Source organism: Plectropomus leopardus, chromosome 8 (genome assembly GCF_008729295.1).
Source record: "Plectropomus leopardus isolate mb chromosome 8, YSFRI_Pleo_2.0, whole genome shotgun sequence".
NCBI classification, from domain to species: Eukaryota; Metazoa; Chordata; class Actinopteri; order Perciformes; family Serranidae; genus Plectropomus; species Plectropomus leopardus.
In genome coordinates this window covers 2,746,033-2,772,337 of record NC_056470.1, presented here as the reverse complement: position 1 = coordinate 2,772,337, position 26,305 = coordinate 2,746,033, and the positions used below count along the sequence as shown (strand labels likewise).

At 38.8% G+C, this 26,305-nt stretch overlaps 1 protein-coding gene across 1 annotated transcript in view; it reads left to right on the top strand.

The window, feature by feature from the left end:
* The window catches only part of LOC121946732 (1-phosphatidylinositol 4,5-bisphosphate phosphodiesterase eta-2-like), a 257,118-nt gene that overhangs the window by 167,579 nt on the left and 63,234 nt on the right, over positions 1–26,305 (top strand). Inside the window, 3 exon segments of the mRNA XM_042491458.1 lie at positions 13,569–13,715; positions 24,261–24,504; positions 25,750–25,879. Of these exon segments, the coding sequence (XP_042347392.1) occupies positions 13,569–13,715; positions 24,261–24,504; positions 25,750–25,879 (521 nt within the window).

Sequence of the window (26,305 nt, the reverse complement as noted above, 5' to 3'; positions counted from 1 at the left end):
GGATTAATCCCTGACAAGTCTGTCTGGTCTCCAAACCACCTTAAACACACAAGAGAAGTGATATGCATATTTTAAGTAATGGAAGCAGCTACCATGTCGTCACCCATTGGTTTGTAGACTGCCTTGTTGAAACCTCGTTCAGCATTTCTGCAGTCACCAACTTGTTTTCTCTCAGATTGTGTCTTTGAAGATTTACACCCAGTGATTGTCACTTACAGGAGCAAGTGCAGCTTTGCCTCTGATCTGAGGCTTTTGTCAGAGATCTCCAAATACTCTCAGGGAGTGAAAGATCTGGGCTGAAATCCTGTAGTGTAAACTGGCTATTACAGAAAACTGAATTTGTGAATTTGTAATTATATAGGTGTTACTTATGTTTCCACCAGTGCGTAGAAATGTCATTAGTTGTTGTTTATTGCGCCAACTGTTTCTTCTTTGTTGTTTTTTACTTTTGATCCTGTGTATTTTCTGGTAGGAAGCAGGGTTTAACAGTCTGTTGTCACAGTGTGAAAAATAACCAACGCTGCTCTTACTGCGGTGTCTCCTTAGTTGATTCTTGGTCTAATCAGTGTTTTGAGAATGCCAGCCTCTGTTAGGTGTTGAACAGTTGGACTATTACAAAAGAAACGAGAACATTTGGCTTTCACCACGAAACACCTTCAGACCTTTTTTTTTTCCAAATGACGGAGACACTTGTGAATTTGAGCAGAACTGGATAAACTCACTCAGCAAATAAAAAAGATTAGTTCAGGAAACAGTGCAGCAGTTTCATTGGTGGAATTTTGTGAAGTGCAGCGGCAGGTGATATAAAAAAAAAAAAAAAAATCCAAATTGAATGTGAAATGGGGGTGATATACTGTACTTGTGTCACCTATGAATGTTTTGTGGTTGTAGTGGTCCTACAGCAGTAAGAGTAATGGCTGAAAGCTTGCTGACATTATCAAATGAACGGGTCCCTCCCTCTTTTTTTTTCCCACAAATGGGGAACATAATCCAGAGCTTGTTTTGTCATTCTTTGCCTGTTGAATGAGTTTGGTGTATGTCTCCCGGAGGCCAGTCTCAGTCCTCAGGTGTAGTCTGTGGATGTTTTGTCAGCCCAAACAGACTTTTTATTTGGTGTCTTGTTACATTAAGCATTGTGAGCTCTTCAGTGTTTTCCGTTGTAGTTTTTTTAATGGTTTACATGACTCAAACAGACTGCTGGATCTTTTCTGTTAACTTTATATTGTATGAAGTGTTTGTTTTCACAGCCTTTCTGATTATAGTTGCATCTGATTGACGCCCATACTGTCCTAATGTCTGAATAAACTGTTGATTGTTAGACGTATACATACATATAGACATGAAAGTCACTGATTTTAAATTTTACCTTTTTAATTGCTGTATAAATCTTTTTACAGCTGACTTCAAAAATATGCACACACATGTTAGTACAAGAAGAGGTGTTTTTCCCAAGCCATCTTAACAAGGTAGCAAATTAAAACATTATGGATGTTGCATATCTGGTTTTCAGAGTTAATATTCCAACGGCGGACTAAAGTTCCACAGCCTTCTGACAGGATCAAAACCGTTTCAGAGAAACTGTGTTTTAGTTTAACGAGTGACTGTGTTAACATGACTCAGCAAAATGTGTTGTAGTAGCTTGTTGCAGCACCATTGAAATGACGATCAACACATGTAGGTGTCATTGTAAAAACCCTAAATTGTACATAAATTCATTTCAAATTCATACTTCAAATCTGTGTTGTATATCTACACCAACCAGTTATAGTATTACAGATACAGATGTATTAAGAAATCCCAAAGGAATTTTTTCCATAGTGTCATAAATACAGGTGCTCCTCTATCTATTAAACTCACTTTATGTAGTGCACAGCACACACCACCAGAGCTCAGTCTCCAGTCACTACTGGTGGAACAGACAGCTGAGCTGCAAGACACAGTGACTCCTAGTGGTGAAAAGAGAAGTTACAGGATTGTAAACAGCCGGCAGCCGGCAGGCAGAGAGAGATTGGGCATTAACAGTATGTTTTTTTACATCTAACTTGGTGAATTAAGGATTTATTCAGACCAAACTGGAGCTGGTGATTGTTGAAACAGTGGAATTACTAACTAGATTACTAACAAGTGTAACCAAGATAGTTTAGGTAAGTTTTATTTTGTTTCTGTGGAGTTTGAATGAAGTGTGTTTTATGATGAGTTAACAAGGCAGTTAACCGTAGTTAGTCTTCTGTGACTGAGAGAAAAACTGAAAAGTAAGTAGTGCACTCACATCGGACAGTGCAACTTCAGGAAGGTATGAAATATTACGTATCACCCAAGCCTAGTGTACACGCTACGTTTCTCCTCCAATATGTGTATAGATCTGGTCTAAAATATTGAGCAACTTGCTTATGTGGTCTACAGACTCAATAATAGCACTCAGATCTGGAAGTCGTTTTAACCATTTGTCAAATTCACTGTCTTTGGTGGGTAATGCCTTTGCGTAGCTTGACAAGCTATTTCACTCAACCACACTTCTGTTGCCATTTTGTGTGTGCATCCTTACAAACATCATCATAAACAAACTGTAAAAGGGTCTCTAGACAGTACAGGAATGAGTGGAGTGTACCACATCCTGGAGCCTCAGCACCAACTGTAAACACAAAGTCCCAAACCACTGAACTGTTGGTTAACTGATTGCACTGGCCTTTATTATCCAGGATTAATCATCCTTCCATAGGCTATGACTGACCTTTCCAATGGGTCAGATGCATTTTCTTCCACCACTTACTGCTAAATGGGTGCTGGTCTAGGATTGTAGTTGTATATGAGCCATAATAATAACAAGTACTTTCCCTGAGTAATTATGTCATGGCTTGCATTGACATTGACGTTGGATTGGTTGATTGCTCTGCACTGTAAATGTGGGCCACAGTGTCTGACCATCAAAGTAAAATGTGGACATGGAGAGCCCACAGGCTGTACTTCCTCTGTGGATTAAACCCACAAACCATACTATGTGTTCTCCTAAGTAAAGTACAGTAGGAAGGTATTTCAAAGATTTAGTTGACTTCCCAAGGGGGTTCCCACACACAGCTTGCTACATCACAACCGCAAACACATTCTCCTTTTAGTCGAGTGGCAGGGGAGATTGAGCAGAATGTGGCCTCGTACCCCGCCTCCTCATTCGTGAGTGAATTGTGTTTTAGGCAAACAAAAAGTGTGTTCCACACACCTAAGTGGGTTTGGTTACGGTTTGATTAGCCTCTCGCTGCACTGGTGAAATAAAATGTGTGAATGCAACATAACTGAGAAATTTTGGGACTCGCTAATACCTTTCTGTTTGTTTTCTTAGTCTGGAGAGTCGGATATCCTGGCAGTTTCCTTTTAATGTCAGTGAAGTGAACACACAGAGTGTGTTGACAGTGGAGCTCTCTGGCTTCACTGTGAGCTCTGGTTGTTATGGCAGCTGATGTAAATGTTGGCCAGGAGACTGTGATGGCTGTTAGAGAGTCTGCAGCTCATCTTTGACAGGAGGAGGAGGATGAGATACTCGTGTTGGGAGATATGTTTTCAGCAGTGTGCTGTCCTGACCTGAGAGCCTGCAGAGTCTGGATCCTCTCTTTCCAACCAAACTTTGACAGCAGCTCATGTCTTGGATTACTGCCCACTCTCTGGCTGAAGGAGTCCTGATCCTTAACTCTGCAACTGGCATCGGGCGCCGCAATCAGCAAGCAACTACAGAAATAACTTATGCCTAAAAATCAATACAAAGCAGGTCTGCAGCCATGTTGCAGTTATGTTGCATCAAAGAGTCCAAGCTGTAAAATCAGTAAGGGTTAATTGGTTATGGATAATATGTCCTTTCGCCCACAGTACATTGAAAATTAATCTCAAATAGCGTTGGTTATTTGCTTGTTTAGGTGTTTTTTGCAATGGTTCATGTACAAATTTCACTTCATGATTTTTCAGTGCATTTTCACTTAACATTATAAATGATGGGGCATAGTATCATATCAGTGCTGGTTCCATGAAGTAGTGGGTATCACTTAAAATGTTTAAACACAAGCGGTTGTACAGGCCTAAAACTGACATCATTATGATTAATATATTGTTAACATATGAGGAACTATCTGATCAGAGACTTAGTGAGCAAGAGTTCAACTTTGACCAGACATTTGATGACATCTTTCTAGGGCTGCCCCTTAAAAGTCACAGATTGGAATCATCAGTTGGAGACCCCTCAGTTGACTGAGATTGCTTCAGTTTGTTGTTGTCAATTCGTTTTTTGCTAGTAATTGTGTTGTTCAGTGAACTTCTGAGGACGTTTTGGTCCCTAGATTTTGCTGCAGAGTGAGTGCTCTTGATATTCACAATACTCTTTGGTACATGCAGCTGCGGACATGATGTAGCACTACAGAGGAGGAGAGAATTTGCACTGTAAGGCTCTGACATAATGTTATCTTCACTCTTCTGCATAGAAATAGTGAATTTACAGCTCACAGAAACTTAATACAACACAATCTCTGGCTTTTGTTCGATATCTAGTGTTTGGGAAAAAAATGTTTTTGTATGTTTCTGATCCGTTGTTAGCGTAGTTAGCTTATGCATTGTATTACAGTACATAAGTGTGCTGCTTACACACTGAATGTCCTGCAGAGCCCCGCTCAAATGTTAAAACTTTATGCAAAAAAAAAAGCGAAATTATTGTAATAAAATATTTGTATATGACAGCCAAATCCAATTTGACTGAAATAATTCTGAGTTGAGTACAGCCCTACATCTCTCATGACTTTATAGATTTTAAATACTTGCTGCTGCTTGTTGACAGGCACCAAAAAGGTATTAAGTTTAATACCTATCCCAAGTTAACTGTTGTCAATTTCCTTTAATGGGAACTCTGCTGTAATTCTTATGGCTGTAACAGTGCTCAAAATTGATAGTTTGGTATGTCCTTGTTTTGGTCAGTCACAGTTTGCTACATTTCTGGCACACACAAAATAACTTAATTGATGCTTTGAAGGTAAGATTAAGAAATGCACACATGAAGGAACATTGTATAACACATGGATCCACATGTGTGCTTGTTTTTCTAGATACAGACCTTCCCAGTTTTAGTTGAATAATGTCAGCAGACAGTTTTAGTCCTATTCACCATCTTGTTCATTGTCTCTACATGTTACTGTGCAGCCATAATGTTTCCAAACACTAAGTCAGAGGCCAAGGGTTTTCAAACTACAAGGCATCTTTTTAGGGGGCTGCAGGGGCATTGCAGGGAAAGCAAAGACAGACACAAGAGAGATACTGTGTGAGGGGAAAGGGACATGTGCATGTAGGTGTTCTGAAACTGGAAGTCTGTTATTGTAATGTGATTGCTTACCAACACACTTAGTAGTCTGAGCTGCAGCAGTGGCTGTGACACACTGCCAATGTCTGTCAAGGTACTTTAAAAACATAAGCATGTCTAATGGCTGCAATAAGCGTCAAAAGTCATACAGCCTTTTCCTTGCATCAACACACCGGCTATGAGACTCATATTTTTAGATTCTGTGTTTTACTTTTAGAGGATATCGTTGTCGACAATGTGCATCACAAATAAATGCCCTTAAATCTGCTTAAAAGGGCAGGGGGCACAATTAAAGCGCAGTGAACCAAAGAAAATTGGGTCCAGGAGCAAACTGTGTCAACCATTTCATGGTGTGTGTGTGTGTGTGTGTGTGTGCGTGCGCGCGCATGTGTGCATGTGCACTCACGAATATATACCAGTGGACCTAGGTGTCGTTACACATTTTTTACATTTTCCCAACAGGGAACTGAAAAACCAACAGGGGACATTTCTTATGTCCCCACTTGATCATGCTCTAAATCACCTTAAAATCATGTATGAAGGCCTCTGGTGAAATTTTTTTAAATTTGCAGTGTTAAGTTTTAAGTTTTCTTTTTGAGGACTTAAAGATTTTTTCTATTGAGATAAGAATATTAAAACAAAGATGTTATTATTTAAAAAAAAAGGATGGTCATTGGATGATGCCTTTTTCTCAAGCCAATATTTGCATAAAATGAAGCAAATAATTTAAAAGTAGCTTTGCTGGTCCAAAGTTTTCCTCGTAAATCAGAGCCATTCAGAGATATTTAGAGGGCAACTTAGGAACTGAGTGGATTAGCTGTGGGCAGATGTATAATGAAAATCAGATTTTAACTGGTTTAGTATTCTGTAAAGTTGCAGTGATATGACAAAATTGCAAGGTCTCCCAGAATACACAGGAATCGGGTGAATTTGCGTTAATTGTTATAGTTGCAAAATTATGAAATCTAATGTATGTGTGCTCTCCATCTTTATTCATAGGAATCCATTTTATTTGTTGCTCCACATTACAGAAAAGAGGCCCACACTTGTGTTGTATAAAGTGACATGAGTCCACTGTTGGCTAGTATATAATGACACAAGTTCCCACCGAGATATATAGTACAGAGTGACATTCACATTTCAGCATGGTTAAATGACAAAGAAATAAGAAAAAGAAGAAGTAAGATGCATTATTTTTTAAAGAAAATAATCTTATAAAAATGTAATAATGAAATTATTTATTTTTTTGAGGAAATTAGAAATAGAGATGTCATTTCAGTTTTTTTTGGACATTGCTTTTTGAGTCGTGCACCTGAAAAAGTTTTTCAGGTGCTGTTTAGAGTGTGCTCCTTTTTACCTTGTGTTGAAAACACATTGACAACCTATCATGATATAAATGAGTAGACCAACAGAAAACTTTAAGTACTATTTCTTGATATTGATTGTCAGTGACTAACAATCTTTAATGGTATTTATAATATAGGAGTTTTTGTGAATGATCAGTCATCTCTCTGATACAGACACTAGAGAAAGAAGTCTCAAACTTGTAATGGCGTGAAGTATAAAGTCTGGAGCTGCTCCTCCTGCTGATTGAGAGCCTACTTTTGTGGACCAACAGAATGTTTGTTATCTCTTACACCCAAATGAACTGTATTAAATTAGTGTTCTCAGTTCTGTAATAGAAAATGTTCCCATACACTTATAACATTGCCCTGGCTGCTCTCAGTGTCATCTAGAAAATCTTTCACCATTCCATATCAGTGGAGCAACTCTACATTTAATATCACATGACATCACAAGCACTCCGGTATTTGGATATGGGAGAGAGCTGCCCATGTTCACTTATGTTTTTAGACTGTCTTAGATCAATATATATAAATATATAGCAATCAGTCTATTTAAACCCTTGTAAGATATTACCGACATAATACAAAATAATATTTATGTATTTTAGAAATGGGCATGATTTCCCATTAATACAGTATCAAGCCATAAAAAGCTTAAGCCATCCACAAAAGTTGAGACTTTGTATTCTGTTACACAAACATAATAACATTTTTCAGATGAGATTTTTTTCATAAGTATTATTAAATGTGTTTGTATGTGCTTTACATGGTGGAGTGTGAATATCACTCTGTGCTATCCAAGAGGGAACTTGTGTCATTATGTACCAGCCAACTGTGGACTCATGTCATTATATCCTACACAAGTGTGGACCTTCTTCTGTAATGTGCACCAACAAACAAGTTGCATTTCTTTAAGTACAGACTAAGAACACAAGTACATTGAGAACTTGATTGACATTCAGTACTTGTGTAAGCTCGTCTGATAAGTATTTTGGGAACAATTTTAAAGGTCAAGTAAAAGTCTGATATTACATAATTTTAATTTAAATCTCCTGAAAAGAAAAAATCTTACCACTGATCATTTTATGTAGGAAGTTTTTCCGTTTTTTTTTTTTTTTAGTTTTCTTTCCAAAGGAAATGGAGTTTGGACAAACTTTTTTTTCCTAATTAGGCCTAATCATAGATGTGTATCCTGTTGTGATGGTTTTGAGATGAGGTGTTGGTGGCTCATCACCATTTCAAAGCCTATCAAAAACACCAGTATACTATACGTTAAACTTTAAGTGCTAAAGAATTGTTTCAGTTTACAATACTGGAATGTAAAGGCCTGTAAATCTGAGTGTCATTGTGAACTTATCGTAGCATTCATTATGTGCCTTTCACTTTATGCACACTCTCTGTGCACTGTGACAATGCTGCATGCCAGTGTGTATAGTTTTACAGACTGTAGTCACCCTAAAACAACCCCCCCCAAAAAAAACAGTTGCCCAAGCGTCTTTGAATGGGGTCTAGATTAGATAATGCTGAAAAACACTTACAAACACAGCTTTTTCATCCATCACTGAAAAAATATTCATTGTGAATACAATGCGATGCATTCCAAAAACAAGATATTTGGTGTTCAAACCCATTAACTATCTGCAATGATAACATCAAAAGATTCAGAGAACCTTGAGAAATCTCTGCATGAAAGGAAGAAGGCTACAAACCAAATATGAATGGCCATGACCTTTGACCCATAAAGCTGCACTGCATTAAATACCAACATAACTGTGGGATATTACAAAATGAGCTTGGGGACACTGAAAACCACTGACAGTGAATACAGTTAATCACTGCATCTATAAATGCAAGCTAAGACCCCTCTATGCAAAGTGAAAGCCAGATATCAACAAAATCCAGAAACACCACCGACTTCTCTGGACCTGAGCTCCATGTCCATGTCATGTCACAGTTTGTTGTTTTCTTTCTTTTGCAAACGAACAGCTTCAAAGGTCTAGTCACAGACTTTTGTTAAATTATGTTATAGTGATTAATTAAAATTAAAAATAAATAATTATATTGCTGATTATTTTATGTATAATGTTACCCGTTTATAGATTTATTTTTCTGAATTTTTAGCAATACTAAAGTACTATTTTCCTTCCTTTTGGGTTGACTTTTTACATTGATAGATTGGTAGTTACAATTGCTGTGGCATGCACACGCACGCACACGCGCACACAACACACACACACACACACACACACACACACATATATATATATATATATATATATATATATATAAGAGAGACTCCAACAAAGTTATTAACAGTAAATGCTAAATAAGATAAAACTGAGAGAGAGAGAGAGAGAGAGAGAGAGAGCGAGAGAGAGAGAGAGAGATCCAGCCTCAAATGGGATCAAAAGGCATACTGTGACCAAGAGTGATTCTGTGGGCACCGTGGTGGCTGCAGTATCGATTATTTCAAAACGGATGGTTGTCCTTTTGTGTGTCTGCTGGACAGAGTAACTGGAGAGTCAAACGTTACGTCATTTCTGCTCCACCAGACAGTACTGTTAACAAGTTCAGCTGCTTTGCATTTCCAGTTTATTCCTTGCATTAGTTTACATGTAATCATGGAATGATCAATATCTACGAAGTATGGAAGCCCAGAGTGGCCATGTTTTCAATCTGCAACAGCAATACGTTATTATATTTTCTCTGTTGTACCTCAGTTTTTTAAGACTGTTATACTAACATTTAATTGAAATTGCATCATTAATCATTAATTTAACTGTGACCACCATAGAGTGCTGCAGAGATTACTTTTTTTAGTCCCAAGTATGTGCAGCCCTGGTTCCCTTGTCCAAAATCCAATGGGATTTTTTAATTTAATTTTGGATTACTGCAGAAAATAACCTCTGTAGTAAACAAGAATTTATGATACTTTCTCATTTTATTTAGCAATAATAATCTTCACAAATTAAGGATTTTTGAAGCGTAAATGCAATCTAGAGAAGTGAAAAGGTAACATCAGACTTTAAACAAACGACACCATGGTCACATGACTTTGTCACCACCACAACAAGGCTACAAAGCCGTGTATGGTGTGATCACGTCCTGTCATCTTCTTTTTTCCACTTGTAAGCGATAGCCTTTTTTAAAGATACTTAAAAGTTTCCAAATTTACAGAGTAGGATATTGACTGATTGTATTTTATGTCGAAGAACAAACCTCCAAAGTCTTTTATGCTTGTATTAACCACAGGCCTTATTTCAGGCAACTAAACAAGAACCCATTCAGAAAACCAGGTGACTTCAAGACAAGGGAACAGGAGTGCTAAAATGTTAACTCATTTTCCAGGTTCTAGGACTGATTCCTGCTCCACTCTATTACCAAAAAGATTCCATGGTCAAATCAATGAAACTTTCCATCTGTGAAAGTTGTACAGAGTGGGAGCTTCCTGCAGTCTGAAATTTCCACGCAGTGATCACATCCAGGAGGTGGGGCAGTGGGCAGTGAAAGGGAAACAGCTAACATGCCTTGTTGAGTGGACCATCTTTTTTATTATGTCATATTTACATGCACTGATTAGGCCTAAATTCTACAAATAAGAAAATTACCTAACACAATTGTGCAGATGACACCCAAATTTAATGTCCCCTTCATTTTGTCCACAAGTGCAACAAGCCAATGGTTGGACTTGAATTGAAAATAATAAAGACAGTTGTCTTTGGTGAAAAGAGACTCAGGGCTGGGTTTTGCTTGATCACAAATAGTTTGTAGGATGTGTTGAAGCAGAGAAGGCAAAGAGGCAATATCATGTAAATATGGGAATGGCTGTGCACAATTCAGACTGCCTGTCCCTGAAGGCAATTTGTACTGGGTTGTCAAAATAGTCAAAAAGTAGTCAAAAAGTAGTGGTGCAAATCTCCTTTGCCTTTTAACCTTTTACAGTGAGAGTGTACAAAATGTTTGTCTTTACTAAGATTTCAGAGATGCTCTGATTAGCCTGTTCTGGTCAAAAGGACAGCTTGAGCTCACATAGCAGCCTTGTTTTGGATGTACTGTCAGTCTACCGTTGCGCTGGCGTTGATGTTGCGCCCTTTGCTGATAGGGTCCTAAGCAGGAATTCGATAGCAGAGGTTAGGAGAACAGAAGTGAACTACATTAACAGTCCCCTGGGGGTAGGCTCCACAGCCGGGCCCAATCAATGGCACCATCCATCACTGCTAGTTTACTTACTTGCACAGCTTATCATCTCGATATTGCATTCAGGTCAAATGGATCAAAACGTGATCCAGCTGTAACTCAGTCATTCGAAGCTGTTATGGAGCCATGGTGCCATGGTTGGTGTTTTCTGTGACCTTTCTTTATTACAAATCAGTCTCATCAAACATAAATAAACAGGCATTTATACCTACACATTTAAGTCAGTCAAAATCTTTCAGGGAAGCAATTTCTGGCACAACTTTACCTGTTTTCTAGTCCAGCCCTAATTTAACTCAAAATAGGGCTGGGTTATATGGCCAAAAATATTATCATGATAAACACTACATCAATCAGTATCTAATATATAATTATCATGTTAAAAAGGTCCAATCAATCTTTCTTACAAGTTTAAAGGCTCAGTGAGGAATAAAGAGACCAAACAGTTAACTGTGGTTTAAACTATATTTTATCAACAGAACATGACAAAAACTGCAGAACAATTCACAAATCTGAAGTAGATTCAAAACAACAATGTCAAAAAATAAAGTAAATAGATAAATAAATCTTAATTCTGGTCTGCAGCAAGTCAAGCTCTTTGTACAGACAGCTTTTTACCTGACAATGTAAACGGAATAAATATACAATAAAAATCTCAACTGTGGTCTGTTTTAAACCCTCAGTATGTTATTTCTGCCATTTCCCAAATCGTCAACAAAAGTTTGACTTTGATGATGTCATCAAGTAGCATGGGATTATGTATTGCGACTGAAAATGTATGTGACATGACTCAAACAAAATATTTTTCACGGATAAGGAAATGTACGTTTTATTCATATTACCTTTAGTTATTACGTCACTTGATTCTAATGAAACAGCTGGTTAGTCAGTCATGGGAGCATTAGATGAGTTACCTACCCATTCAGCTGCTGTAGCTAACGTTATGCGGCAAATTAAAAACAATCACACTGAAAATATGTTTATGTAATGTTTTCATGTTACTGTATGCAGTAGCTTGGTGGCTGGTCTTGTTTGTGTCCGAGTTTAAATTGTATTAAACATGTATTTCTGTTAAGGAAAATTATATGTAATTGTCAAGGCACTGGAGAATACATGGATCGGTGTACAGTGTGACCAATCAGGGAGTGAGAATAAACAGCCAGGCTGTGGCAGACAGACAGTAAACAGGTTAGATTGAGAGCGCCTAATGAATGACATTACGTTATGTCATTTGTTTCGGGAGGTTAATAAAGCTACTCATGAGCATTAGAAAGCTGTATCACCAGCAGTTTGACAGAAATAATTATCTTAATCATTCTATCGTGCAGCCCTAGTTCATACCACGCTCCATCTTTTCCTGTTTCCTGATAAATCAAACATACTGGCCATTTTTACATCACTCACCCCATCGGTGCAGCAGCAGAGTCATGTCATAACCACTGCTCTGCTGCTCTCCGTTTTTCTTTCTAACACATTTGGTGTTCACGAGTATCTGTCATTTCTCTGGTATAGATTTATATTATGAGACTCTTATCCATCAGAGATTCTGCTCCAACATTACCTGTCCACACATATCTGGGTAGTTTAGGTCATTGTGGCAATGCTGCTAAGCTGTCTATGCTTTTTATACGTTATGCTGGATGAACCACAAACAGCCATTTCAGTTTGTACTCATTACGCTTTTCCTAATGAATTTTCCAGAAGAAACGGGAAAACACAGGTGGCAGTAGTACACTCCTCCAATGTTTTTTTTTTTTTTTACCAAGCTTTATTAGTGACTGGCTTTTTGTTGAATTATTTAAATATCAGCTTTTATTTGAAACCTTACAGTAAGTCCTATCTTATGGCTGAGTTGAATCATTATCTGGTAATAAAAAAAAAACTTCTGTTAAGCAGCAGGCATGTTGATTGTCATGTGTGTCAGTCTGCTACCCTTATTTCAAATGTGTGTGCTGAGTTGGCCTCATTTTCTGCATGTTGTGGGGAAATAGTTTGATAGGATGTGACAGACACTTGATAATTGATACTATGGCCACACAGGGAGTAGTCACAGCCCAGGGCTGTTTGGCCATTAGCTTCCTGTAGAGGAACTGTCAAATTCTCCCCCAAAATAAAGACAAGGGCACAGAGAGGCCTGGCTGTGTTTTCGGTACCAGTCTTCTGGGTTTTGGCATGTCTTATTTAAGTGTTATTCTCTCTGTGTTGTTTCTTTTTTTTCATAGAAGGTGTAGAATGATTCCAGTTAGATTTAGGCCACCACAGAAATGCTTACATATAAAAAGATCTCCTGATTGAATTAATTTTTACTGTTGTTGTTCTGTCATAGACCACAGTGTGAAGTAGAGATCTTGTTGAAAGACTTTGTGGAGAAATTGCCCGTTTGCTGTCATCTATCTTGTCTCCCTTTCTCTTCTTCCCAAGAGACAAGCAAAACCCTGTCAGTGACAGGCATATCCAATGCATTTTCCTCACATTGTGTTCATGTGAGTGTATACGTAAATAACTGTTTTGCATGTCAGCCCAGATGGAATTTTGTGGAAATACATCCACACACATGCTCAATCCCTTGAACGAAAACATGTTTTGTATGCGCATTTTTGCCTGTCACACACTTTTTGCAGTGTACACTCCAGTGCTCTCCCCTCTGACAACTTTCCAACCCATTTTTTATTTATTCTGTCTTCTTGTTTTCTTGCCTGCAGTGGAGAAATGTATGAACTCCATGCAGATGGGGACCCAGATGGTGAAGCTCCGCGGCGGATCCAAAGGACTGGTGCGGTTCTTCTATCTGGACGAACACAAGTCCTGCATCCGCTGGAGGCCCTCGCGCAAGAATGAAAAGGCCAAAAGTGAGTGTCCTCTTTCCTCTTATAGTCACAGGGGAGCAGCATTTCAAATCAGTCCTGCTCCTGGAGTTCAGTGCATTCATGATTCAAACTTATGGAAAGCCATTTGTGCCATATTTCATGTGACAGAAACGGGCTCAGTGACTGCTGACAGGACTCCCTTGAGCATATTATCACTCTCAATCTCCATATGTCATCCTACCAAGAGGCTCAACCCAGTGAGCCTTTAACAATTCAGTGGGTTAGAAAGACAAAGGCCACAGCTTTTTGTGTAAACACATACAGAGTGTCTGCACCGGCTGCTGTGAGCCAGACTTGCGCTTTTCACTTTAATGACCCAAGCCAACTAGTATTAATTAAACAGGTTTCAGAATTCATTAGAGGGAAAAAATAAACATTTGATATCATGTTTACAGTGAGGAAAATAACCCCAGTATGCATAGAATAGCTACTGCTGATACAACGCGATATTCACATGAGACATATTGAGGGGAGGCATGGTTTTTGAACCTAAACTAAAATGATTTCATGAAAAACCGATTAAGTTTTTAGTCTATTCATCCCATTTCAGTCAATTTTGTTATAGCAGCTAATTTCTAGCAGACTGAAAAATCAATGGATTTTATTATTCTGGTAGGATACCAAAAGGTTCTTTTGTATATTGCTATATTATTAATTTATATAATAATACTACCAATACTTAAAGAAGTGTATCAATACAATATTAGCACACAAAATATTGCTGTACTATATTAACTCTTTCCCCGCCAGAGTATTTTTATTAAGTTGCCAGCCAGCACTAGCATTTTTGGTTATATTTACTAATCTTTCAAGACCTCCAGAATATTTTGTGATTTGAATATAAAAACAATGATTATGATTATTTCTAATAAAAGACAGCGAAGGAACTTCCTGCAGCAGCTCCCAGTATGGCTGGGCGTCTCATGGGGACTTATGGGCTCAGTTTCCTGTTGCTCTCCCTCCTCTCTAGGCCAGGATTTAATAAGCCTCTTAAGTCGACTTAATAATTCATCAGTTTTAATCTGCCCAAAGTGTCTTACTCACACTTACCACTAAATGAAAATGACACAGAGGACGGGGTGCTCTTAAAAACAGCGAAAACTAATCACAACATGTATCCACAATCTTAAGCCCTTAACGGCTAGATGAGTAAAATGTAACACAAAATCCAAACTTTCTGGAGCTGATCAGTTTTTGTGTGAAGAGAGAGTAAGAGTGATGCACTGTGTCCTCTGAGCTCTACACCTGTAGATAGTTTGTCAGGAGTTACAGAGACGTGTCATCTGTTCAGTAGATTAATGCATGCTCCTAGCTTTTTGTCACACCCCACTGGCAACAGCCTCCCCCTGTGTGTCCCTGCAGTCCTCATTTGACACCTTGACAGGTCTCAGTCACAGGAGAAGATCACAATAGTCTGGCCTCTGTAGCCTTCGCTGGCAGCATGTTCTCTGGCTCTGCGTGGTGTTCTCTGCCTCGAGAGGCTTATCTCAGAGCACCCACTGGGACAGACTGACTGACAGACAGGAAACATTGCAGGCTTCTGCTCTGCTTTCACTCTGACCCCGTGCTCTGTGTGACTGGCAGCACAGTCCTCCTTTCTGGCCCAAAAAAATAACAACCCAAACAGAAATGTACAGTTTGACCAGTAGAACCAGTCAACAAAAAACCCATTAAAAAACAGGGAGTGACATTCTGCCTTCGTGTGCATCAGAAATACTATATTTACCTCAAAACCACGGCCAGAAGCTAGACCAACTGTCTAATTTAACAGCTATGCATGAAAAAAAAGAAGATCAAGTATAAATGCAGTACACTGGCCCATGTTCTACTACGTCATGTCCTCTGTATAATCTGTGGGATTTTGGATTTTAAGCAACTTTGAGGGGAGTTTACATTTCGCATTTAAAAACTTACACATGGTGGGTATTTTAGAGGTTGACTCTAATATTTTTAGACTCACTTTAGGCCAAAAGATAAAAAGGATTATCTCCTATTATCTCTTAATCAGTATTTCACCACAAGGATTTGAGGCTCTGGGAAATAAAAGTTTCATGAAATATTTAACTGGACCTCTGGTGATAGAAAAAGCTGTCTACAGCCCCTAGCTATTACTGTTAGAATATTAGTTAGTGTAGGTGGGGCTAATTTAACTATTCTATTTATCTACAATGTTAATCTGTATTATACAACAAGTCGTTTCGACCAAGCAATCTGATTGGTCCAGTAGACATTTAGAATGTTCTCAAATCTGCATGACAGAACACCTTTCTCATCATTAAAGCAATCACCCCGCCATTTCTTAATCACTGCTCTTGAAGAAATCATGTGATTATTGTACCATTTCATGCAGGAGAGGAGGGGCATTTTCCATACAGTATTAATTTCACTGCATCAAAGGGTGGAAACTTCCCAAAAGCTTCTATAAACTAACACAAAGATGACAATAACCAGCATAAACCACTGAACAGACACATTATAAACACTGACAAAAAGTGACATTTGAGTGTATGTACATAAAACAGCAAACTTCACTGCAAACTAAAAACTATTCCGTCCAGCATTGGACATGATGGGAAATACAGGCGAAGTGATTGGGACCACCGCAAAAATGTTTTTGAAAGACTAAACGCCATTAAGAACAGAGTTAAGCCAAATATTTTGTTAAGTAATGAGTTATGATTTTTTTTAACTGATGATACCTGTATTTTTTCATTAATGTTTGACTCTTGGACTTTACCTTGCTCTTGCGTTATTGGAAATCCTCTGGCATAATCCGTCAGCTGTTAGAAAGCAAGCATAAGCACAAGTAGGCCAGCAGACTCAACAGAAAGTAGAAAATGTGTCTGCAGGTTGTTACTAAAGTTCGACCTACTTGCTGGAGTAGTAAAGTGGGTGTCATTACATATAGGATTCTCCTGACTTGACTGATTGTTTTCAACTTATTAGTCAGACTCTGTGTTGAGATAACAGTCACTAACAGCTTTTTATTTTGAGAGCTAATTTCCCGTAAGCATGAATAGATTTTGATTTTACATATTTACTTTGTTGGTGAGAGGATGTGATTAAACATAATTTGAGCACTTCAGTGATGCTTGCGGACCTCTGTTCAAGGGCCTTGGTCCCAACTGCGTCACTGTCGTGCTCAAATGACGTTAAAGCACACCCTCTCGTGTAATATTTCTTAAATAATTAATGAGTAGCTAAAGCTGTCAAATAAATATAGTGGAGTAAAAATTCCAATATTTCCTCTGAGATGTGGATGAGTATTAAATGAATATAATCATGGAAGGTACAAGAATAGTTGAGTAAATGTACTAAACTGGAAGTCTCTGAAGACTGACCAACTGACATCGTCATCCCGGAGCCCCGCTGCTCGCAGCTCATCAAATATTCACACGGTTGTAGTAGTGGTTATCCTCATCTCCCAGATACCTGCTGTACACTCCTGCATAATTTATAAAAGTGCTGCATTCAGGAAAAGTGCATGTACATGTGTTTCCCCAGCTACAGGGTTTGTGGAGAACACTCACAGCCACATGGGAGCACACACACACACAGCAGCAGCAGCAGCAGCAGTAGCAGTGTGTCAAGTGTCACACCGGCATCATCTCTGACATCCAGCAGCATATATACATACACCTGCCACAACGCCTCAGGCCCTGTAGTGTACTGCCCAGGGGATGCTGTGCGTGTGTTTATTTATGTGGTCATGCCTGCACACAACTACATCACTGCATTATGTATGAGTGTGTATTTTAATGTTTCATCCATCCATAGCTTATGTTGTATGACCTAAAGACAGAGAGAGACAGAGATAGATTTGTGTTATGGTTATCTCCTCTGGATAGGGCTGTTTTTTTGGGAATATACCTGCTCCATAGAATTTCCAAAATCGCATGCAGGCTGATCAATAAAAATGAATATTTACAGTGTTTCCTCTAGGATTTTTTTCAGCAGCGGGGGCAGGCTCTCCGGGGAGCCGTGGCGGCGTCAACAAATGACGCTTTTTAAAGGCTGAATGTAAAAATAAAAAATAATAACAAAAATTCAACAATAAAATAATAAAAACAATAAATAATAATTTCTTGATGGGGCTGTAATCAGTGGCAAAGTTTGCACCCAGGCTCAGAACAATGGATTTTTCTTGGTTTTTTGTAGAACAGCTCTAAGGCTCTGTTGTACACGGAAATTCCCCAAGAGGTGGCCCGTTGATGCTCAGCAGCATACATGCTGCAAGGTGATCCCCCTGCAGCCTGTTTCTCAAGTCAGTCTTCACCTACAAATAGAAACAATAATTTTATTTATTTATTTATTTATTTTCAACCCATTTAGGGTCCCAGCCTGATAGCCTGTGTTTCCCTTTATGTTTTTCTCCTCTACTCTCATCTCTCTCTCCTGCACCATCACTTTGCTCTCCTGCTCCTTCACTCGGCACTCCCCCTCCTGTACTCTGCTCTCCTTCACTTTGTTCCACTGCTCCTCCCTGTCTGTTACTTGTCTTATACGATTACATAAAACATTAACGTTAGATAATTTACACTCACGTCACATTTGATTACAAGTGTGAACATAATTTTTTACCTAACCATCATAATTTGAGTCAGTAAAAAGGCTAATGATACCTGACTAGCGCCATCCTCATCAGGTGTCTTTCTCTTCTTTGAAAAATATTTGAACAAGCTCATCTGAAAATGCAGTCAGCAGTTACATCACGGCGTGTATATCGCTTAATGCTATCAGTTAGTTTACTCACGTTAGCGACACTGAGTTGAGTTTGCACCGGGCCCAATTAACTTAAGCTACGTAACCTTAGCTGGCCATCAATATTTTGCGAATGTTTATTTAACTAATAAAATCTATTATAAGTTTTCTTAAGCTAATAAGTCTACCTTTTCTCCGGTAAGTTGCACGCTATTTTCAGTCCGACACTCCTCTGACTCTCCCACCTGATGCCTGGATGCGAGTAGCTAATTAATGTCGGCACCTGTTAGTTCTGTTGGGGGGTGGGAGGGGGCGGTGGTATCTACCCCAAAGAGTAGATACTGAGCAAGATAGTTATCTGCCTCAGCACTCGCGACACCCAACGCAGTGCAGGACTGTGCTGTGATGCGGCGGTGGTGTATTTGCAATTTAAAAAAAAAAAAAACAACCAAAAAAAAACCGACATTTGAAGGAGCGGCGGGTAGGATTTAGGAGTGGTGGGCCGCCACTCCTAAATGAGTGTAGAGGAAACACTGATTTAGCATGTTAGCTTTCAAGGGTAAAACTAATGAAAGACTGGAGGCAGTATCTTCTGTTAAAATGTTATTGCCATCTCATAAATGCATCCTTATAAACAGCGCTCTCTGGGCACTCCTCTTCACTAGACTATCTTTAATCCTCCGGGTCATAAAACCTGAAAAAGGATGGACCAGTTTCCCATCAAACTATCTCTATGGCCACAACCATGATTTTTTTCTGTCTTTTGTCAAAGGTGATAATTCTTAGAACCAGTAGGATACAGAATGACATGTCTGGTTTATTAAACTGAATTTTGCTCTGTTGTTTTTCAAATAGGTTAAATTTTTTCTCAACTTGTGATCACCGACAAGGCTTGAAACCTGCAGGTCTGCTCACTTCACTGGGCGAAGAAGTTTTGAAAAATTTTGCTAGAGCAAAAGTAGCAATCCCCCTGCTTGAAATTACTACAACCAACAGTCCTGCATTCCAAATAGGGGTGTTATGATATACCAGTGTTGACAATAACCGTGACATGTTATAATAATGTGATAATAATCCAGCACCTCTTCTATAATTTTCATTTTCTTGGTTTTCTCACTTTGTCTCCCTCCAACAACAACATCTGGTTGCATCACTATCCGTTAAGTGCCATCACTCTTTTTGTTTGCTTTCTGGAGTTATGGTTACAGGCTGTCTCTCCACCTCTCTACTCTCGAATTTGAGTATTATTCATTTGCCAAAAAAAGACATAACACAGGAATGAATTTGACTGACAGTGTTGTGAGAATTTATTTTTCTTCTTACGGAGTACAAAAGTATTGTCACCAAAAATGTACGTTAACTATAAAATGTAAAAGTACTTATTAGGTGACTAGAATGGCCTAATTCAGAGTGTAATATTATTGTTACACTACTAGTGCTTTACTGTTTTTGCTGCTCTACAGTATGTGCAGCTGATTTTAGTAGTAGTTCATACAGTTGGGCAAATGAATCTAGAGGAAAGCATCATACAGTGTTGGCGGGACAAACTAGACTATGACGGCCTGCCATAATGGGAATGGGAATGGGAAACAATATATATATATATATATATATATATATATCAGAAATATGAAGTTAGTGTTGAGCTTGTAAAAATGACCTCTGTCTCACCCTCCCCCGCTGAACAGCGACCACATATTTTGTTTTCTTTTCGTTGCCATGATTTTTTGTGTCTCCCCATTTTTAGATTGCCAGTTCGAGGTAACTAGCTAAGCCTGTGCTTGGTTAGGATCTATCTCCGCTTTCTGTCTTTTTGACAGTAGAGAGAGATTCTTGCAATTCATAATTTCTTTTTAGGGCCAGATAACATCATCTACTTTTGACTTTTTATTTCTTCTACCGCTGTTCAAAATAAATTTCTTTAGATTGTGTTATAATTTTTAGAATAGTTATTCTATTTGGAGAAGAGTGTTGTTGTGAAACTGGTCAAAGCATGTCTTTAAGGGGGCAGTTATAGCCTTTGCACCAACTCACATCAAAGACTCCTTATGTGATGTTGTTAGGTCTTGTGTTCCCGACACAGAATCTGAAAGAAAGCAGTGAACTCACCAGCAATGCACTCACTGGACGCATTCTATAATGTTTTTTTGCTCTGCACACGTCTGACACCTGCCCGCCAACATCCCCAGCCCTCTGGTGCTATGTGCCAAGAAAGTTGTTGGCAGGATGGAACAGAATCTAATACTATCAATAGTCCAAGACACGCTACGCTTAAAGGGAGGTCACACTAAGTACTTGAAACTTTAGCCTACTGAAGTTGTTTTATTCTTTAATATTTGCATTTTTAATACTTCATACATATTTCGTGTATGTTCTGTTGGTATTTTAGTTAAGTGACCACTGAGAAACAAATATTTATGATGATTATCACCCTGTCAAATAATAAAGTTTAAGGTGGCCTAAGACTTTTGCACAGCAATGTAGTTGCCTATTAACTTTTTCAATCTGCTAAAAGATTGATCAACTCACTGTTTTTAGCTGCAAATTACCTTGTAATCCATTTGATTCAGAGAAATCAGAATTAACAAACATTACAGTCTATCTGGTATGTATATGAACTTTCTATTACCAAAAGTGAACTTGCAGAGTTTCATTACACTAAGGCAAAATCGACAATGAAAATCAAAAGGAATAAGTGACACATTTTACATATTTGTGCATCTGATAAAGCAGGTGTACTGGGACCCCTGCAGTCAACAGGAAAATAAGCTGGTTTAATCTTGTTGTACTAGAAATTTCTGCATTAGAAGTGAAAGCAAAAATAACAGGTTTGAATAATAGAATTTTGTCTATTCTTTTCCCGTAAGTTTTGTTACTGGCTGTAAAAACCTGCTAAACTCGAGAAATAGCTGCTGGATGGCGGAAGAGGCTGATCGCGCCTACAGCCAAGCCTGGCCCGGAAAGGTTGCAGCCCGGTTGAGGGAAGAGACTGCAACACAACAGGCCTTTCATTCCGCCCTCATTCTGCCTAAAATTTTGGACAAAAAAAGCTTTTCAGCTTTTTTAGACCACAAGCACACTGTTTCACAACAGCACCAGATGTGTACTAAACACCAAAGCTACAGCTGCTAGTCTAGCTAACACAACAAGTCCATTTATATGCCGACCAGGAAAAACTGTCATAATTTATTGATTTATATTACGAATTAGCAACCCAGTGATGTGAAGACTACAGTTTATGAATGTATAAAATATCGACTAGAACTGAAATTGAAAACACAGATGGAGCAGTAGGGAGTAGACGGAAGTTGCAAACAAACACTTTGAGCCACGGACCAGCGAGCTAGGCCGATAACTAGCTAGATAAGAGCTAATTGTGCTAGCCACGTTAACATCAGGCTACACATTGGAATGGCATTTATTTAAGGTCCATATTCTCACCCAATAAAATCTATAATAGCCACACACGGTCAGCTTAATATACATTGTGTGTGGTGGTATGTGTGGTGTAAATTTTACCTTTTATAGAGTGTTGAAGGGATGACGTATTTTTGTAGGCTAACCAGGAAGTTGGCATCGCACTGGTTCCCTCGTCAAAAACCTTATGGGATTTTTGAATCGGATTTTCGATTCTTGCCAAAAATAAGCTCTCTAATGAACACAAGTTTATGAGACTGACGCTTTTTGTTTAGCATTATAATCTTCACAGATGAACACAATTTTTGTGTGTTTTGAAGCATAAATGAAATCGCCAGAAGCAAAAAGCTATTGTTAGGCTATACACAAACTACATTGTGGTCGCACGACTTAAATGTCACAACTACAACTACTACTTCACTGTAAAAACACATTAAAACATGATTGAAAAATATTATAAACAGATAAATCTACAAGTTCAAGTACGACTCTGTAAAGCTGTAAAGGTGGCCAAGTGGGTTTAATGAGTTTCTGTGTCCGCTGTGATGATGTCTAGTGTCCCTAACAAACACTGTAGTCCCATTTAGCCATTTGTTAGCATCCGCCTTTTTTAAGATGAGTAAAACCTAAAAAGTTCAAAAATCGTGTTTAAGGGGACGTATTTTTTGTTGCAGATCAAAACGTCTAAGTATATTTAGCCTGTGATAACCACAGAGCTTATTTAAGGCATTTTACTGAAAACCCATTCAAAAAACCCATAGAATTTAAGTCGAGGAAACTGGAAGTGCTAAAAGGCTAATGGAGTTCCGCGTTTTAGGACTCATTATTTCACCACTCTATTATACTACAAGGCAAGGCAGCCATCTCGTTTTAGCTATTATATTTGTAGCTGTAGAGTCGCCCTCTCTTCAGGTTGGACTGACTTAGCTGCCAGGGTGGGGATGGCAGGGACAGGTAACTCACTCATCCAGTGGCTTCAGATGACGCAATTTTGTTTTAGAATTTTGATGTGGTTTCCAAAAATGTAAATACTGTTTTCAAATTGTTGTTAAAAAAGCATTAATCAATTAATGAATTATTTCTACATATTATCAACAGCTGATGACAAAAATTTAAAAAATCAGAATGTCTCCAAGAATGAACAGTATTTAATTAATTTGCTCATTATTTTAGCTTAAGTTTACATTTATACGATATATATATTTTTTTAAAGAAACTGCGCTCATATACCATTTTTAAAGTATCAGAACTGCAAATCTTACAACTTTGTTTTTTGAATAATTGGGTAAATCCCTGTGTGTGGTCCTACTTAAGTCATTTTGTGTCTTCAAGCTTTAACGTATATGTTAAATTCTCTAAAAATAAATAATAATAAGGTAAAATTAAATGTTATAATTGCATTACACTATTTAATCTGCTCTTATTATATAGCATGCATATATTTATTTTATCCTGTTCAGGTTTTGTAGCTTTTTTAAATTTACTTTTCTAAGATTTGGTTGTAGCTGCATTTGCACTGTTTTACACTTTTGTTTTGATAAATAAAGCAGAAAACACTTAACTTTGAATACATAAAAATGATGAATTACTCAGTAACAACATGAACAGCATAGTAGTTCTGCACATCCAAAATCGATGTAAGGCAGGCTTTGGATAAGAATTATAGCAGTCAACAACATGAAAAAGCCTGCACAATGTAGCTTCCCAATGTCCAATTTCAGGACACACCCACAAGCATAAATTACATATAAGGAAGCTGCAGTATTCGAACCACTTGATTGCTCAGTTCACACTGAATGTTGAGCTGAGTTTTCAGCTCCTCCTGCGCTTGCTGTAGAGAGCCTTCATTTGCAATGGCGTTCTATTGACAAATTGTAATCTCCTCTGCCATCTTTTGACGGAGAGCTTCCTGCTCAGCCTTCAGGTCTTGTTTAAGTTTAAGGTCTGCTGACACAATGTCTGTGTGAGACTTGACTTCTTTGTCAAGCTCACGCTGAAGACATTCAGCCTGCTGTCTGACAGTGTGTAGTTCATTTTCATACTTCAGAGTGACGTTTTGGTGTGAAACTCTTGAGTTGCTCTATTTTCTCTTGGATAAACCTGTTCTTTTCCCTCTCCACTCGGAGCTCAATTGTATGTTTCTCCTGGCTGATCAGGTGTGCCACTTGCAGCTTTTTGTAATCCTTTTGAAGGACTGAAATATTGTGCAGTAGGTAGCATAACATTGAAATAACCACAAAGTAAAAATACCTCCAAATTGTACAGTATAATACTTAAGTAATTTGAGTAAGTTATCACCTACAGTACACTGTTGGGCTTTATTTTGCTGTAATGACCTTCTCGCTGTACATTACTCCTTGCTCCTTACATTCCACCACTGACCATCTGACTTTCTGTGTTCTCCAACAGTCTCCATCGACTCACTGCGCGAGGTGTGTGAGGGGAAGCAGTCTGAGATCTTCCAGCGCTACTCAGAGGGCAGCTTCGACCCCAACTGCTGCTTCAGCCTGTACTATGGAGAACACATGGAGTCCCTGGACCTGGTGTCAGGCACTGGAGAGGAGGCACGTACCTGGATCACAGGCCTCAAATATCTGATGGCAGGCATCAGTGATGAGGACAGCCTGGCCAAGAGGCAGCGCACCCGAGACCAATATCCTTCACTCACACAGCAGGGCAGGGGGGGTCATGTCTGTTATAAAATCTAGACTTTGATGATCACCGTTTATACCAGAGAGTTTCAGTATTTATTCTAAAGCCTGACAGGAAGGGGTGGCCGTATACTGAATGTACTTGAGGCTTGTTCCACGTGTGATATATATAACGCGAACATCGAGTATCACGTTGTTTTTGTGAGCCACCGGTGTTAAGGTTTTCTCACTCTCTCCTGCGTCTCTCTCTCTCTCTCTCACACACACACACACACACACAGACACACAGAGCAGGGCTTTAACATGGCTCCAAACCGTGTTTTGTTTTTTTTAGATTTTTTTTGGCTTTTATTGCCTTTCATTGACAGAACAGTGTTAGCGTGAAAGGGGGAGAGAGAGAGGGGGAGACATGCAGCAAAGGGCTCGCAAGCCAGACTGGAACCTGCGGCCGCTACGGCAAGAACACAGCCTCTGTACATGGGCAGCTGCTCTATCCACTGACCCACCAGGCGCCTCATAAATCATCAGGTTTAACGGTGCTGCAGTAACAGTCTGACTTAATGAGTGGTAGTGTCGGTAGTGTGAGCAGGTGAGGTGTGTGTTTGCATTTGCAGAGCTCCGATTGCAACTATTTAATCACATTTTGCAACAACGCGGCACCAGAGCGACTTCCAAAATATGTGTAATATCTGAACTGGAGAGCTAGTTTATTTCCAGCTCACAGTGAATGAATCCTCACAGTTAAAGATGCTGCGGTATCTGATTAGCTGTCTGCTAACATCCAAATGTTGACCAGAAGCTTCAAGTCCACAGCAAAAACTTTAAAGCTTCCTGCCGGAGATGAGCCAGGGCCTTTAAAATAAAACACCATGTGTCCTTCTGAGATTTAAGTAATTATAACAATACTTTTCATAATAAATTTCAGTTTCAAGTACTTTATTCAACTTCCTTATAACTGTATTTTATAAAATGTTGTTATAACAGTGGCATATTTAACTTAATTATATGGCAGTAGCTACTTTATTTAACTTTATTATAATTGCACTTCATTCAATAATTTTGTATCTAACATTAGTTTAAACAGCCATAAAATATTGCGATATTATTTAAAAGCCGTATCATCCAGCCCGACAACAGGCTGAGTTTATCTCTCTGGATGTAGACTCTGTTAGCAAAAGCAGCAACAAGTCAATGAGTAAATGTGCTGAGTCTTCCTGCTGCCTTTCTTTAACCCAGCGTGTCGTCACATGGCTGAAGCAGACCTTCACCGAGGCTGATAAGAACGGCGACGGCAGCTTAAGCATCAGCGAGGTGCTGCAGCTCCTGCACAAACTCAACGTCAACCTGCCCCGACAGAAGGTCAAACAGATGTTCAAGGTACAGACACATGAAGAGCAGGGCCACTTCAACAAGTGACGGCATACAGGAATTGTGCAGATTCAGTGGATAGTCATCAGCTGAATATAAAAATCCTAACAGTAATCGTGTGCAGTTTAGCCAAATAGCAATTTGCTGCTTTGTAGGATTTTCTTTCTCCACGGGGAGAAACATTTCACTGTGGTCAACAAACACAGAAAGGATTTCCAAACACTCATACTGACCAAATGTTCCTTCAACTAAATCACAATATTGGTGCGTCAGTGTTAAATTACAAGTTCCACAGAATCTGCACAGCTGCTGTTTACCTGTAGCTGATAAAACTGTATTCTAATATTTGCACATGAAATTGAAATGTGTCTGGTAGAGGCAACATATTGGAGTGTATCTCACCAAACTTCATATTGTTAAACAGGTTGTTTCCTC